Source organism: Canis lupus, chromosome 19 (genome assembly GCF_011100685.1).
Source record: "Canis lupus familiaris isolate Mischka breed German Shepherd chromosome 19, alternate assembly UU_Cfam_GSD_1.0, whole genome shotgun sequence".
Taxonomy (NCBI): domain Eukaryota; kingdom Metazoa; phylum Chordata; class Mammalia; order Carnivora; family Canidae; genus Canis; species Canis lupus.
In genome coordinates this window covers 44,338,607-44,356,960 of record NC_049240.1, presented here as the reverse complement: position 1 = coordinate 44,356,960, position 18,354 = coordinate 44,338,607, and the positions used below count along the sequence as shown (strand labels likewise).

Sequence of the window (18,354 nt, the reverse complement as noted above, 5' to 3'; positions counted from 1 at the left end):
TGCTAAATAAGCCTCTGTTGCTTATGTTTAAAAAAAAAAAAAAAAAAAAAAAGAATTCACGTATTAGAATTGGCATAATTCACTGAAGTTATATAAGCTGTCATACAGTTCAAAGTTAGAGGAGTTATTAGTAACTGCATTTTACTTTGATTATAATGGGCAGCTCCTACGTGGCTTCCACATCATTTTTGAAGATAAGTTTGTTGAAAATAAATTACACTTGATTAAACCCAAGGAATCCTTTTTGTTTTACTTAGTCGTGTCTCTATTTTAGTCATTATGGACTTGAAAGCAGAGATTTCCTTTTTTTAAGACAGGGAAGTCTGGGGGTAGGGAGCCAATAGGGCTTGTAAAAGAATAATTATGCCTTAAGTGACATATGAAATATGAAATATAGATGAAATATAGAAATGATACGAGGTCATCACAAAGAAATAATATACAAAAAACACTAGAAGTGTCACTGAAGGATTTCAAGAAAAATAACGTTATTGAGTCATAAAGAACAAAGAGAAAAAAGAGAGAGGTGTTCTATGTAGAGGGAAGTGCCTATTAAGACATGGAAGGAGGTTAGAAGTCATGTAAATTTTTTCAAGTGCCCATTATGTGTCAATTATTTTCGGTAGGTGCTTTTATTTGCATTATTGAGTTCCCAAAGTATCTCAGTGAAATGTTTTTGAGGATCTGCCAAAAATAATTGTTACACAGATAGGAATTTAAGTAGCATCCTGGAATTTATTGAGTTCCTGAAATGAGCTGATCTGCTTCATATACCTTATCTAGTTCCTGCAAGAAGTTTATCAGATAGGTTTTATTATCCCCATTAAACAGATAAAGAAACAGATGCAGCAAGAAGGTAAATACCTTCCTCAGGATACAAATTATAAGTAGCAGAGTGACCCTTTGCAAAGCCTTCCCCTTTCTAGTATCCTATAATGCCATGTTTCATAGTCCTTTTTTATTTAAAACTGAGATATAATTGACATATAGCATTGTATTAGTTTTAGGTGTACAACATAATGATTTGGTATATGCAATATTGTGCACTGATTACCACAATAAGTTTAGTTAACATCCATTATATAGAAGATTTTTTTACATTCAAAATACCCCAAACCTTGAGTCCTACCATAGCATTTATCCCTTAAACAAGACAAGGTAATTGAAAATGATCTCTTCAAACCACTGTGCTTCTATGCATATTGTTCTGTGCATATTAACATTAATTCACTCTGCACAAGTTACCAGCTTTCGAACTTTTGCTGAAAGTTATTGGACTTTTTGGTCAACCGTTCTCCCCCTTGGTTAGGACCTTAGCTACAGCACTATTGTCATGGCTCAGGATTCCGAAAGAATCGATATTCCATTTTGTGGATAGATATCCCTAATTTGATGTGGTGCTTAATGCTTGGGCTTATCACACCATAGATCTTAATTTAACCCAGAAGTTTTATTTTCATCTTAGAGACAATAACTTTCTTAGCTCTTTTGATGCTTTCTTTTCACTTCATCATAAGCATTAGCGCTTGGTAGTCTTTTCAGTTCCATTTTTCACAAGAAAGCAAGGTTTTAATTTTTTTTTATCACTTTACTAATATTAGTAAAGGAATGAGGAGAGAAAAAATCTAGCCACATTATTACAGTTGAGTGTTTTTTGTTTTTGTTTTTGTTTTGTTTGTTTGTTTGTTTTTTATCACATGAATGTTTGAATTCATCCCTGAGCAAACTTACAGACTGCTAAATGTCCTGAAATTTTCGGTCACTCTGGAATTGTTGAATGTATTAATACTGAAACTTTGAATTACATTCATATATTTGGTATATGTCTGTATGTTAATATATATTATGAATTTATATGTAGTTGATATATATTATGAATAGAATATTGAGCAAACTTTTCTTTTTCTAAATAACTATAATTATTGAGTATAATAACATACATTCCCCAAACTCCTCACATGGGGAAAAGTAAAATAGGGACTCATCTAACTTTATTCTTTGTGATATCTTTCTTAGCTCCCAATAATACATGTGATGAAAATGCTTTCATGTGTCATAATAAAGTGTGCATCCCCAAGCAATTTGTTTGTGACCATGATGATGACTGTGGAGATGGCTCAGATGAGTCACTGCAGTGTGGTAAGCATATTCAGACTTTTCATGGAAGACATTCTTTGGCTAAATAATGGTCTTTTAGGATGACTCAGGAAATAAATAAATGACAAAAACAACACATTTCTTAGTATCACTAAGGGCATGTAAGCTCAGTTATCCATAGTAGTACCTCAATAACCTCTTTAAACTCTAATGCGTAATTATACATTGATTTGGAGATCATGTCTACATATAATATGTTCTTATTAGGAAGCACATGGGGGAAATAGTTATAAAATGTCTTGGTTGAAAAACAATATATGGCTAGCTAATTCAATCTTATAGCCAAATCAAGTATTTGAATGAAGAAAAAATAGAATTCACAATTATCAGAGAAGCTGTATAATTAATATTCTTCTTTCACCTTATCTTCTTACATGTGTGCTTATTTCTTAAAATTTAATATTATTGTGACATTTGTCTTGTCATCGCATATATATTTAGCTGACCATCACATATATAATGTATATATAGATACAAATGTAACTTTTGTAGTGAAAATCATGAAAAGTTCTTACTTGAAATTGAAATTTTACACAAACTTAGTATTTTTGTAAAAAACAAAAACTTAAATGTGTACATGAATAAATATAAGATGAAAAGCCATAAAATCCACATATAATCATGAAAGGCAGTAGATTTAGTGCCCTCCTTTGTTCTCCTTATGTTGTGTCTATAGTCTTGGTCTTTGATAACAATCTCTTTGAAATCAGCGGATCCCAGTTTTTATGATCTTTTCACCATTAAGTCATGGTATTGATGTGATATTTTAAAAGGTGCATCATACCTTGAGATGTAAATTTGAAGTAGAGTTATGTCTGATTGAGTATCTTCCCTCTGCTAGACACTTATGCAGTTGATATGGAAATGAATGAGACAGATTCCACTAGAAGAAATTGCAGACAAACAGGAAAATCAGAAATACACACTAGAATAATAGCACACGTTGTCAGATGTGACTAAGAATCACAATACATGGGATCAGAGCTGAGAGAATAATTTTTGAAGCACTATGGGACGCTTGGGTGGCTCAGCAGTTGAGCACCTACCATCGGCCCAGGGTGTGATCCCGGAATTTGGGATTGAGTCCCACATCAGGCACCTTGCAGGGAGCCTGCTTCTCCCTCTGCCTGTGTCTCTGCCTCTCTCTCTCTGTGTCTCTCATGAATAAATAAATACAATCTTTAGAAAAAATTATTAAAAAAATTTTTTGAAGCACTAAAGAATAGAAGCAGAGAGAATGTTAGAGAAAGTCATGTGTAGATGGTAGATAAAATAACACAGTGGTTAAAATCACGGACTTGGAGCCAGATGGCCTGGGTCTAGATTCTGGCTCGGACGCCTAGTATCTGTATGACCTTTGAAGTTATTTCACATTTCTGCACCTCAATTCCTCATCTGTAAAAAAATAAAAGACAACATTGTTTAACTCTTATGGCTGTTGAGAGAATTAAATTAGTTAATATTTGTAAAGTGCTTAGAATAGTTCTGGACACATAGAAAGTTCTATTTATATTTCCAAATGGCTACATATTGACATAGTTGAAGAATAATAGTCTTTTGTGAGGTAAATTGAAATTAGAAAGTTGAAACTGGATCCGGGGAAGTCTGAAATATAATGTTAAAGAATTTGTGTTTAATTATTTTGGCTCTCAGTTGACAGCACACATTTGAAACGGGAATGCCACAGTCAAAATATGTTTCAGAATCATCTTTTTCAGCAGAGTGGATAAAATATTGCCCTGGGACAGGAGAGCCGTTAGGTGGAAAGTAAGCTAGCTAGAAGATAATTGCAATAGTTCTGGTGATTAATGATGTGATGATAAACCAGGACAGAAATGGTGGAATGGAAAGAACAGTATGGGTCAGGATTCATTTAGAGTCCTATATGGAGGATAAAGGAGAATTTCTAGCTTGGATGACTTGGTGGATGGCGTTACCATCATTAATGGGCTTTGGAACACAAGAGGTTAAGGGCCAAGTTTTCCTGATGTAGGAGAAGAGAAATGTAAATAATAATAATAATAATAATAATAATAATAATAATAATAATAATTTTGGATGTTTTGAATATGAAGTGTTAATCAGACAATAACATGAAGTTATACAGTGAGTGTTTGAAAATTTAGTTCCAGAGGTCACCAGTATGATCTCTGCAAATATAATTAATTTGCTGGCCATCGGCATAAAGCTGATATTCAAAATATGAAAAAAATTGAAAACAGCCAACACTGCAGAAAGGAAAAGAGGAAAACAATAGGCTAAAGATTGAAGTTAGGGCTTCACCTGCAATATTTTAGGATGGAAGAGGAGAGGACTTCATACAGAAAGAAGGATACAAGGAAACAGCCAAAGTAAGACAACGTCATGGGGAATGGATTGTAAATATTAAACCAGGAAATTATTTACAAGGTAGTATGCTCAGCAATATCAAATGCTGCAGGAAAGTGAAATATATAAGAGTGTGATACACCCTTGAATTTGACACTTGTCACTTGGTATTTGCTGGCTTCAAGAGGATTTTAAGAAGGTAGATGTTGTAGAAATGGATTGAATGAATGGAGGCTGAACTGGAGATAAGTAAGGGAATGCTGGGTAGAGTGGTAGGAAAGAAGGATAATGTGTACATAAGAGTTATGTGGATGGATTATTTTTTTAAAGATTTTTATTTTTATTTATTTGAGAGAGAAGAGAGAGAGTGTGACTGAGCAGAGGGAAGGGAAGAGTGAAAGAATCCTCAAACAGACTCCCACTGAGCATGGAGCTCTACTGGGGACTTGATCCCAGGACCCCGAAATCATGACCTGAGCCTAAATCAAGCGTCAGTTGCTCAACTGACTGAGCCACCCAGGCTCCTCTGATGGATTTTTATTGTCACTGGGCTGGGAGAGACTTGAATGTAATGTATATATTGACCAAGGAGAATGAACTAGTGAAGAGGGCAAGGGAGGAAGAAAGAGCAGGGAAACTAAAATTGTTTCTAAACTCTGCAGTTTGCCATTCAGTATGACAAACCTTTCAATTGTATTATCATTGTTGAAATATTTTTCTATTGGTATTCTATTTATTTGTTAACAAACATACATATCTTATTTCCTATCTTCAAAAGTAAAATATATATACCAGGTTTACCAGAAAGTTTCTAATAGCAATGACAGTTTTCATTGTTAAGAAACTTAGGAAAAATTCAATCTAAAACTCATAATAGTCAAAATCAAATGAGTTTTACTTATAAATAGGCATAGATATGAACATTAAAAATTGACGGGTTGATACTGTGATTTGAATAAAGCTTTTTAGTGCCTCTAAGTATCAATATGTAGGATAATTACAATAGTTGTGTGCTTATTGCTTTATAAATTGACTTTAAAAAAATTTTTTAACAATCTCTTTAAACTTCCAAATGCTGCTTCCCAAACATAAACATGGCATTATGGCTTCTGAGAATTATCATTGTAACTCGGAATCACTTCATCCATATGTTCTGGTACTATACCTAACCAAGCTTAGTCTTGAAAAAACATTAATAGCTTTATTCTTGTTTTCCATTCAAAGGAAAATCTTTAGGACATAGATTATAGGTGAATAGAGACAGTATCGTTGAGTATTGCACTTTTGTTTCCTCACCTAGAAACAATAAGATTGCCTTGTTTTTTATTTTCTTTCCTGGACCTTAACCCCACTTCTTAACCACAAATATCTCTTACAAGTATGACCACTGTCCCAAAAAGGAATAAGAAACATTTCCTATAGAAGACATAGATAGGTCCCATGGTTAACTAGGTATGGTGTACGTTAGGGAATGCAGATTTAATATTTGTCATATGAATTAGAATGTTACTTTCTTTGTCTCTAGGATACCGAGAGTGTACTGCAGAAGAATTTAGTTGTGCTGATGGACGATGTCTCTTAAATACTCAATGGCAGTGTGATGGGGACTTTGACTGCTCTGATCATTCTGATGAAGCACCTTTAAACCCAAAGTGCAAAAGTGCAGGTACAGAAGATATATAATATGCTTATTCCAAAATTTGCTTTTCAATGGCAAAACTGTGACTCTGATTTTCAGTTCAGTCTAGTATGATATTCAATGAAAATAAATGCAAATAATTAAGCATGTGATGTTTCAAGTGATACCATGGAGGATCTTAGCAATCAACTATGTTGTCAAGCTAGTTTTAGAAATTTAAATCTGTGCTAAAATATGAAGATTTGAGGCAATGCACCAAATGGATCCATTACCCTGACCCCTTTCAAAAAATCATTTTTTCTTAATATGTGATTTTATGTGAAAACAGTTTCCTTATTTGGACCTATTTGAAAGCTCAAACAAAGTAAGTTGAGATTTACTAAGAGAAGGTCTGTATTAATGATGCTTAGCCAAAATAAAGCAAACTGCATATCATTTGAACAGAAATATATACATAGCCAAACTTGGACTATTTTTCATTTCACTATTCCAAAGACCAAATACATAGTCATATATTTAAAATAAACCCAATTACTTTTTCTCATGTACTTTACATGTTAATAGGCTTTCTTTTATCATGTATGATAATGAATAATGTTCAAGTCATCAGGTTATGAGTAGCTCCAAAACCTAAACTCTTTTCCATAGCTATATTTGGAACAACTATTATTCACCACAAATGTCCTTTTTATGCCCTGACTTAAAAATGTCAATGTTATATTTCCAAGAAGAAAAAGAATCTAGGAATATCTACCTATTCTAGATTCTTAATTTTTAGTGACATATAATTTCTCAGAGACCTGTGGCTTGAGGGAAATGTCAAACTCTCATTATACTTTTGAGTCAATTCTTCACAATATAGGTGAAGACAGAAAGACTTCATTAATTTGCCTATAGGTGCTTATTTTGAGTGCTAATGTTCATGGCAAAGAAAGATTTTCAGTAAGTGTTGAACATGAAAGTACAGTTTGCCCTTGTTTTTTTTAATGTTTTGTGTATAAAATGCTACACTACATATAGAGGATTTTATATGTATATAAATTTAACTAATTTTTGACAGATAAGTTATCATACGTGTGAATGTTTTCAGCAATTGTAGTATAAAGCAATGGCATGCCCTTTATGTTCCATTTGTTTTATTTTCTTTTTCCAGAACAGTCATGCAACAGTTCATTTTTTATGTGCAAAAATGGCAGGTGCATTCCCAGTGGAAGTCTTTGTGACAATAAGGATGACTGTGGCGATGGCTCAGATGAGAGAAACTGCCATATAAATGAATGTTTGAGTAAGAAAGTCAGTGGATGTTCTCAAGATTGTCAGGACCTTCCAGTCAGTTACAAGGTAGGGTCTCATCAAAAATAGAAAATCACATGATACATTGGAATTTGAGATAATGAATACTATTCAATCCAAAGAGCTGTAGAACTTAAAATGCATCATAGTATTTTCTGGTAAAAGTATTTAAATTAGGAGTATCTATATAAGCCACTCATTATAATCATGTGGCATAAAAATTGTAAAAATGTACTCAGAAAGACAAAAATGCCAAAGTGATTTTCAATATATGTTGAACATAAAGAGAAAAAAAAAGGCAAGAAAAACCCAGTGTTTAGAGAGATCCTGCCATGTTAACAGCACATAAATATGTATGCAACTGTTGAGTTCCCATTTCTTCCCTCGTTCTTCCTCCCATCTTTGAAGTGAAATGGGCTAATCATTTATTTACTGCAACACTGGATAATACAGTACTTTTCATGTACACAGGAAGAAAAAAAAAATAGAGCGCATGAATTATTAGGACCGAGTGCAGGTACACTAAAAATAAATCACCCCTAATATCCTAATTGGTTTTGTTAGTACCGTTTTCCTGAAGAGCGTGATTCACTGACAAAATTGATTGACAGAAATAGCTTTTGAAAACATTTCTGTTTGATTCATGTTGAATAGAGGATGCAAATGAGCATGATATTAAAATTAAAGCTGTGCATTAGGTTAAAATTGATGATGTAAGTGTGGGAAAATCTCAGGAAGAGCGATTCATTTGAAAGTCAGTGTTTTTAACAGAGCGATAGCTCTGTATGAATCAACAATAGGGCATGCTCCTACAAAACACAGAGACGGTCTTATGCCAGTTAAGATCATTACAGAGGTTAGATTTTTATTATACTGAGTTCTGCACTGATCAGAACACATCTGGGGTACTATGTGCATTAATGAACATGGTATTTTAAGAGGAATTTTGACAAATTGTAATGTATATACATTTGTACATCCCAAAGCATTAGGATTCCATGTTCCAGACATGCACCTTCGGAAGGAGTTTTTCCTGGAGCAAAGATGGCTTATTAGCTGTGTTCAAACATATGAAGCCCCGGATTAGGGAGCAGACCTAGTCTGAGTTGTTTCAAAGGTTGGGATTATGAGTTGGGAAGCAGACTGTTCAATATGAGGAAAAGTACTCTAAAGTACTATCTTTACATTGGAATGAGCCGCCTCATTTCTCACTACTAAAGGGGTTAAATAGTAGCTAAATACCTTTCTTTAAAGCATGCTAGAGAAAAATACATGTGTATTGCAGAGATGTTGTACCTTTTTCCCTGCCAACATTGACATTCTATGACAAGCCATTTCTATCTAATGGCAAATTTAGCCAAATAACCACTTTGCCATTTGTAATCTCTGGATTTCTAGTATTTTGATTAATTTAGCTACATTGATAGGATTTTATTGCATGTAAATGTAACCAGAGAACTACAATAATCATTCCCCCCTGTGCAAAAACAGATTAAAAACTCAAATATTAAAAAAGGTATATTTGTTTAACACATAGTTCAAATACTATATTAAGAAGAGTTGGTTAAATTTACAGGCTTAAAACACAAGCATTGTGTTGTAGGTAAAATGAAACAAGATAAATGAGCCAAAATAAGTCTTAATGAGATGAATATGTATCAAATAATTAATTTTGGCAGTAAATATTTTGAAACCCAATGAAGCAGAAAAAATATCACCAGTGACTTCTGCATAATCAATAGACATGTGTTTCCTGAAAAATCAGAGCATGTGTCATGGAATTGTTACAGATAATTAGTTAAAATTTCAACTCATAGTTTATAAATAGTTCTTTAGTTCTATCTATATAATATATACATTCTGTATTTCTATGTATCTACAGAATCTCTATATCATAGAATCAGTATCTATCTATCTAAAAACTTAAATTTCAGTGTAGTTCTCCTTGTGTTTATCCTGAATGTATTTAAATCTAGAATAACAATCTTGGAGAAATCTAAAAATTATAGAATATCAGATGGTCACTTTTTGACATAACATTCAAAATGAGGTTTAATATTTTTTAAATGCCTGCATATGGGGTGCCTGGGTGGCTCAGTCAGTGAAGAATTCAAGTCATGACCTCAGGGTCCTAGGATGGACCCCCCCCCCCACCGTCCGACTCTGCTCAGCGGGGAGTCTGCTCAATGATTCTATTTTCTCTCTCCCTCTCCTTCTGCTCCTATCCCATTCATGCTCTCTCTCTCTCTCTCTCTAAAATAATTAAATAAATCTTTAAAAAAATAAAAATGAAAAAATAAAATAAAATGCCTGCATATAAGTACTTAGTGCTCAGAAATGCCATGTTTAGAAAACCGCTATGGTAGAAATAGGCATCATCCTGAGTGCCATGTTAAATCTATTTTAATTACTTTATAAGATCTCTCATATAGAAATACTTATTGATATTTTTTAAAATTAGTATTTTCACCTTGACTTTTCAAAAGGAGTCATAGAATGAAGGAGAATTCTAGTTAAAATAGACAACATATTTAATCATTCATAAAGTCTATGTATATGATACCTGAAAGAATTGCTATGAATAGGGTTCTTGAATATGTACACATGTCAAAACTAATTAATAAAATAAAGCATCTATTGGGGAAACAAGAGAGATATAAAAATTCAAGCAGCTGAGACTAGAATCATAAATGAGAGATTTAAATAAAGTTTCAAAGCAAATATTTTACATACTGTGTTGAGATTATACATACACACGCTTATATTTATATTAATGATAATTTATTGATAGGAAATTTAATAAAAAGACTTATCTACAAGAAAAAGCTTCTATATTTTTGGGAAAAAAAGTTTATGAGTTTTTCTCTTCTATTGAATGGGGAAAACCACCCAGTAACCTATTTCTCATTACAATATCTGCAGAACATGACATGAAATCCTCCTCCAAATTCTGCAATAAAATGAAAATTGCTTACAAAAGCAAAATTTAGACCTTATGGGCTGTGAACAATTTGCACGTTTGTTGTAAAACAAATACAATGTATCTAACTATTCGAAAGGGAGCAATAACATTTACTAAAGCAAGGATATTATTTTGATGGGAAGGATAATTTACCATGTAAAAATAAATGTACTTCTGGGAGAGAAGTAAGTTTTAAGGTATATATTAGAAATAAAATAACATTTGTCAAATATCACGTTAAAAGCTGCAAAGAAACTTATTTGAATGTAATAGGAAAAGTATCGATAGCTGTAATTCTGATAGCTGTTTGTCACTATATAAAAATTAATACAAACCAGGAAAATTTGAAGTAGTTCTCAAAGATGAGAAAAATCAAGATGATATTGAATATATATAAATCTCACTTTCATAAAAATTGTTTTTCTTTGTAAATGAAGGTGAGAGTTTTTAAAACTTATTTTCTATTAAATATAGATGAATCTTTGAAGATACAAATGATTATTAGTTTCTTTCATTCAATTTATGAAAATTAGGCTAGTGGAATTTCCCATTGATACCTTTGGGTAATCTGGGAGCAAATATGTTTCTGTTAAAACAAGATTAGAGGTGCCTGGGTGGCTCAGTTGGTTGAGTGTCTGCCTTCAGCTCAGATCATGATCCCAGCATCCTAGGATCAAGCCCTGTGTCAGGCTCTTCCTGCTTGGTGGTGAGCCTGCTTCTCCCTCCCCCTGCTTGTGTGCGCTGTGCTATGTCTCTCTCTCTCCCCCCTCAAATAAATAAATCTAAAAAAAAATTCTCTTTCAATAAACAATTTCTTAAAAAGTTACTGATAACCCTAGACATACTAATTTCATTTGTTTATAGAAATGTATATATTACATTTGGTAGCTTTTACCAATTCTACCTTAAGAAATTGATTTTCAATAAATGTGTTTTCATCTAAGCCGTCTCTTTGCTAGAATAGTTCGATAAGCCTGACATTAGCCATTCAAAAACATTAAAATCCCATTAAAACTGGGACACTGTTTATTTCCTTTTCTAATACTCTTTGAGAGGAACTCAGTACATTCTATTAAAAATCCTTTCACTTGTCCTAATGCGCCCCTTGAATTCACCACTGTCTTATGTCAGACTATGGACTTCTGGTTTCCCAACCACCTGAGCACATGGTCATTTTCCGGCCTTTTCAGTGATAACTTTTTGAATACTGTCATTTTCTCACTTTATTTAAAAAAAATATTGCTTTTACAAATTGTGGTAAAATATATATGACATAACATTTACCAATTGAACCATTGTTTTGAACCATTCTTAAATGTACACTTATGTAACAGTAAGCATCTCACTTTTTTTGCCATCGCAAAGCACCAACTGTCCTGACTTCCTAAATCAGGTAGCAGGATGAGTGTTCTCAAAGGAAGTAAGAGTTTGATAAGGAGAGTGTGGGAAATCAAGCTGGGGCTTTTGCTTTGAAATGCTGGTGCGCTAGTGGGTCCTAGAAAACAAAACAACACATAATTACTGAGGATTATTAGCTAATTATTGGTGTAAATTGTTAATGATGAAAGTGCTAAGAGCTTAAAGGAATCCATTCCTGGTAAAAGAACTTAGTAAATGGTATTTAATTCTCGTTAGAGTACTTTCAGGTGAAGATGATCCTGCTTCTCTCCCAACTAATAAATATGGGGGGTTTTTTGGTCCTTAAAAAATTCAGTTGTTTGTTATTTAAAAATATGCACATATATCTCTCTAATATTTCTCTCCATAGATACAAAGCTCTGCCATCATGTTTACCCTCAAATAAATGAGGTTATTAAGTGTTTGCTCTGAATAACTCTTGAATACTAGTTACTGTTAACCATTTAGGGCTTATTTTAATTCACTGTCTTACTCAATATTCGCACATTCCTTTATTCCCAGAGTGCTAAATAATGTTTGTAAAGGTTAATAGCATTGTAATCATTGGGCCAATTATAGGTTCATTTTATGTAATTACAGTTCTCATATGCTAGTTGGCAGGAACTGAGTATAGACTTGAAAGACTGTTGCAGATCACAGGATCACAGGATGCCATTGTTTTCAGGACTGCAAAGACATGTACGGAGTGACATATTGTATTCAGAATTTACATGCCAGTTAGTGAATATTGCATGCCATCATCAGAGGTTCATACACTACATGATAGAGATGCTGAAGAAAACATTTGATGATACAAACTGATTATAGTGGGGAAATTGTTACTATTATTTCTCCAGACAACATCAACATGGTTATGGAACCAGACCCAGTCCCTAAATATTAATTGGGCCTTACTAAGGGTTACATCAGTCTAGTTTCTCCAACTGGTTTTATCCAGGTACCATTCCCTTTGTGCCTCTAGGTTTCTTATCAGTTAACTAAAAACAATAAGACCTGCATCATAGATTTCTGTAAAGCTCTGATGAAATTCCACATGTAACCATTTAGTATTCAAAGTTCCAAGTAATAGTAAATTCTTGTGATTGTTAAAGTCCACTGAAAATACAATGTAATGTAACAGAAAAAGAACAAAAGAAGTTGCCTCATGTTGTTGTTGCTGTCATGGTATAGCCACATGGCTTTGAGGACGTCAATTAACTTTTATGATCTTGCCAACCTCAGATGATCAAATGAAGATATTTAGGAATTTTTTTTTAGCTTTAGCTTTATTTAATATACATAATTCTTATTAAAACCATTGGAGACAGAAAGACTTGCCATTATCCACTCTTACACTATTTTCTTTCTTGAATCAAGCTAAAGGGATATTCAATAGAAAAAGACAGTGACAATGATATGAATTGATGATTATGCTTGTTTTTCATTCTTCAGTGCAAATGCTGGCCTGGATTCCAAATGAAGGATGATGGTAAAACATGTGTAGACATTGATGAATGCTCCTTGGGATTTCCGTGTAGCCAGCAATGCATTAATACATATGGGACCTACAAGTGCCTCTGTACAGATGGCTATGAAATACAACCTGATAACCCCAATGGCTGCAAATCACTCTCAGGTATCGAATTGAACTTGTCCACTAATCCAACCTCAGTTACACATATGGATTCTGAATTTTATAGCCATTCTTACTGAGTTCATACCCGCTGATGTTTCTGAGAAATCAAAATTCTTCCCTGCTTGATATAGGAACCTGTCACTCTAATTTTGCATGCTGTCCACAAACTGTTCTATTTGTAATAAAATTGCATTATGGTCTTGTGAATTATTAAGTGCTTCCTAGATTTTGAGAGTGCTCAGAAGTGAAAAGAACTATTTCTAGCAATTTCTCCTGCTGCATCACAGGTTCTTAGGAGTAGATTTAGCCAAGACTGGTAAAAAGCCTATTGTGATTGTATTATAATAATTTTTCCTTCTCTACACCATACACACTCATATATGTATGCCAAGGAGAAGAGGTCAATAAAGATAATGGCAATGATGATGACAACAATAGCAATAAATCAACTATGTAGGACTATTTGAATTCCTCCAGTGATTCAGCAAATATTATTAAATCTCTATTTGTTCCAAGTAGTGTGTTTGATTTGTAAATTAGAAAATTCAATAGAACATAGGCCAAATTTTTAAAAATATTGTAATTCATTAGGGGCAAATACACATATCAAAATAATACAAAGCAATATATAATAAGTAATTATTGTTTTTAAGTGAGAAAAAAATGGTATATAATATTTCTCTTCCCCCTTTGTTTTTGAGTATAATGAATCAAATAGCATGGCTAGTTTATTATGTATATGTATGTCATATACACATGACAACATTTAAAACATTAGATATTTTATTTACCTACATAAAATAAATGCCAGTGACAGGAATTCTTCAAATTAGTTTTCAACCAGTTATACCTTCGAACATTACTGAGGAAAAAAGATAGCCATTTCAATTTTTTAAATTTCATTTTTACTTACTGTTGGAATAGTCATCACTGAATTAATTTATTTATTATTTGGAGCCTTTTTTTTTTTTTTTTTTTTTAGATTTACCAACCTACTTACTATATCATGCATTCAGTGACATAAGAAGAGATAAAATCTCCAAACCAATCAATGTTTTTGCTACTTTAAAGTTTTCACTAAGAATGGTATAAAGGAGATGACTACTAATGATTGCAATTTTGGTCTTATTATATCATGTATCCATGCTGTTGTTGTTTTTCAAAACAGTGATAATTGGAAACTAATAATAATTTTAATACAAAACCAAAATGTCTCTGAAGCATAAATCTTTTGCTAGAGAGAGAATAGATTTTTTCCAACTTTATTGAGATATAGTTGACATATAACTGTGTAACTATTTAAAAAATTATAACTGTGTAACTTTAGAGTAAAATGTATTGATTTGATACCCTTATATATGGTGATATGATTGCCACCATAGTGTTAAAAACACCTCCATCACTTCACCTAATTACCATTTTGTGTGTGTGTGGCAATAACATTTAAGCTCTACTCTCTTAGCAACTTTCAAGTATGTCGTGTTGTTATCCATAATCACCAAGCTGTGACTTAGATCCTCAGAACTTAATTATCTTTTAACTGGAAGTTTGTACTTTTTTTTTTTTTTTTTTTTTTTTTATTTTTTTTATTTATTTATTTTTTTTTTGGAAGTTTGTACTTTTAAACCAACATCTCCCCATTTCTCTCATGCTTCATACTTGGTAATCACTATTTTACTGTTTCTAGGAGTTTGGTTATTTTGAGGTTCTATGTATAAGTGACATTACATAGTATTTATTTTTCTCTGACTTATTTCACTTCATATAATGTCCTCAAGGACATCTATGTTGTAAATGGTAGGATTTTATTATTTCTCATCACTGAATAATATTCAATTATGTGTGTGGGTGTAATATAGTATTACATATGTATGTAATACAGATAACATATAATACATACAATATATATACATTGGATACTATATAATATACATATGCATAATTACAAATGTATAAATCAATGTGTGTGTTTGAATACAGATTATATATATAAACATATTTACACATATGTGTATGCATGTCACATCTTTATTCATCCATTGATAGACACTTAGATTGTTTCCATATCTTAGCTGTTGTGAATAATGCTGTCATAAACATGGGAGTGCAGATAGATCTTTGATATCTTGTTTTCGTTTTCTTTGGAGAAGTACCCAGAGGTGAAATTCTTGGTTCATATGTTAGTTCTATTTCTAACTTTTTTAGAAACCTCTGTACTATTTTCTGTAGTTGATTTACATTCCCACCAATGATGAACAAAGGTCCCCTTTTCTTACATCCTTTCCAACACTTTTTATCTCAGGTTTTTTTGATGATAGTTATTCTAATAGGTGTGATATCTCATTGTGGTTTTAATTGTGTCTCTCTGATGATTACTGATGTTGAGCATCTTTTCATGTATTTGTTGGCCATTTGTATGTTATTGGGAAAATGTTTATTCAGTTCTGATACCCACTTTAATTAATTAATTAATTTATAGAGAGCAAGGAGGGGTAGAGAGAGAGGAAGAGAATCTTAAGCAGGTTCCATGCTCAGCACAGAGCCTGACATAGGGGTCAGTCTCACAACCTTGAGATCATGACCTGAGCCAAAATCAAGAGTCAAATGCTCACCTGACTGAGCTGCCTAGGTGGCCCTCCTCTGCCCATTTAAATAAAATATTTTGGGGGCTTTTTGTGGATTTGTATAAGTTCTATATATATTTTCAATAATAACCATAATATTAACATCTTATCAGATATATAATTTACAAATATTTTCTCCCATTCCATAGGTTGCCTTCTGATTACGTTGATTGTTTCTTTTGCTGTGCAGAAGTTTTTAGTTTGATATAGTTCTGCTTATTTTTGCTTTTATTGTTTGTGTCTTTTGTGTTGTATCTAAAAAATTTGTTACCAAGACCTTAATAGAGACTTTTCTCAATGTTTTCTTCTACGAGTTTTATAATTTCAGGTATTACATTTAAGCAGTAAAGAACATAACTGCTTAAATATTTAATTTTATATTTGTAAATATAAAGACAAGAGATCACAAGGCACCTTCAACTTCTGAGCTGACTCTTTTTAGTAGGGTTTGAATCTCGATTTAGCATCGACAGGAAGATTGAATGATTGATTAGGGGTGTGGTCTTGCTAATGGAAGGAGATGTCCAGACTGTGTAGTATACATTTCTAATCCCTGACATAAAGCATGCTAAAATATAATATATACCCTATGTATTATATATTTACTGTGAAACTAAAGGATAAGAGAAAAGTAATAATTTTTAACATAAACAGGACAATAACTCCATAGCAATAAATGATTTACAATAAAATCCACATTAAATTACATAAAGTGACTATGTTTTTAATTGTTTTTTTTTTTTTTAATTTCTACTGACATTAAATTTGCTTACCAGGAAACTAAATATATGACTTCATCTTAGAAACAAAGCTCTTGGGGATCCCTGGGTGGCTCAGCTTTTAGCACCTGCCTTTGGCCCAGGGTGTGATCCTGGAGTCTCGGGATTGAGTCCCACGTCGGGCTCCCTGTGTGGAGCCTGCTTTTCCCTCTGCCTGTGTCTCTGCTTCTCTCACTCTCTCTCTGTCTCTCATGAATAAATAAATAAAATCTTAAAAAAAAAAAGAAAAACGAAACACAGCTCTTTTAAAAAAAAAAAAAGAGTTGGACAGAACTTGAATTGAATGGATCCAGAATTATAACAATCAAGAATGTGGTCAACTTGAATTTAAATTATTCAGATACATATTCAAATAAATGTGCTATACAGAACTTTCCATTTTCTATTTACAAATTCAATTTGTGGGATGCCTGGGTGACCATAAGTTAAGCATCCAACTCTTGGGTTTCGACTCAGGTGATAATCTTAGGGTCATTAGATCAAGCCTTCTGTTAGGCTCCACACTCAGCAGGTATTTCTTTTTTCTCCTTCTCTCTCTTTCTCTTTAAAATAAATAAATAAATCTTTAAGAAAAATAAAAATCCATTTTGTTTCCAAAAAAATTCTGAAGAGAAAACTGATCTAAAGGTTTAGAAGATCTTCATGTATTTGGAGCAAGGTCAGATTCTTAATATTATCTTTCCTAGATTCCAGAACAAATGAGATATCATAACATAATAGACAAACTATAAGTAAGAAATAAAGACCATTCATGACCAATAAAGGATTTAAAAAGCAATATTATGGTAAAAGATGAAATTAAACAAAAATTATAGAGTTTGGAGTTCCAACCGACAGCAGAAGCTGGTTATTTGATTATCAAGAAAGAGTTTTCTGATTATATGACTGTTTAGCTTAGCTGTACTGTAGGTCTTTAAGATAGATGTAGTTTATTCTTTCCTGAAATTCATTTGCAAAAATCAGGTTATGAAAGTAGGTATTTTCCACCAATTACAAATCAATTACATAATCTGCTGTTTATGAAAACTGAGGGAAAGAGAGGAATGTATTTAGAATTATCTAGATTTCTCATACTGCAGCAGTATCTGTGGCCTTTTCATTTTGTTATCATTGAGATGCTCAGTGTGAATTTTTCACCATTAATCTATCAGAGTACACGGCATTTAAATTTATATTGCTGCAGAAACTAAAGTTGAAACTAAGCAAAGTTGAAAACCATACATATATAATTCTAATTACCTTTTTTTCTTGGTATTTAGATGAAGAACCTTTTCTAATTCTTGCTGATCACCATGAAATAAGGAAAATTAGCACTGATGGCTCCAACTACACACTTTTAAAACAGGTATGACATTATCATGATGATTTCATATTTAATATCAGTACTCTAGATATGCATTAGAACTATAGAAATATCACAGAATTTATGAAGCACTTACTTATGGACATATATGAATGTATGTACATAAGAGTATCATAAATTTTATTTTGTTTGAATTGTCCGGATGATGTTCCAAGCATATCACATCACACTCTAT

The 18,354-nt window shown here is 32.5% G+C and overlaps 1 protein-coding gene across 1 annotated transcript in view; it reads left to right on the top strand.

Moving 5' to 3' along the window:
• The window catches only part of LRP1B (LDL receptor related protein 1B), a 1,959,891-nt gene that overhangs the window by 1,711,964 nt on the left and 229,573 nt on the right, over nucleotides 1–18,354 (top strand). The window contains exons 53-57 of the mRNA XM_038565111.1: nucleotides 2,017–2,139; nucleotides 6,011–6,151; nucleotides 7,278–7,465; nucleotides 13,230–13,413; nucleotides 18,076–18,161. Coding sequence (XP_038421039.1) covers nucleotides 2,017–2,139; nucleotides 6,011–6,151; nucleotides 7,278–7,465; nucleotides 13,230–13,413; nucleotides 18,076–18,161 — 722 coding nt within the window. The remainder of the gene's footprint in view (nucleotides 1–2,016; nucleotides 2,140–6,010; nucleotides 6,152–7,277; nucleotides 7,466–13,229; nucleotides 13,414–18,075; nucleotides 18,162–18,354) is intronic.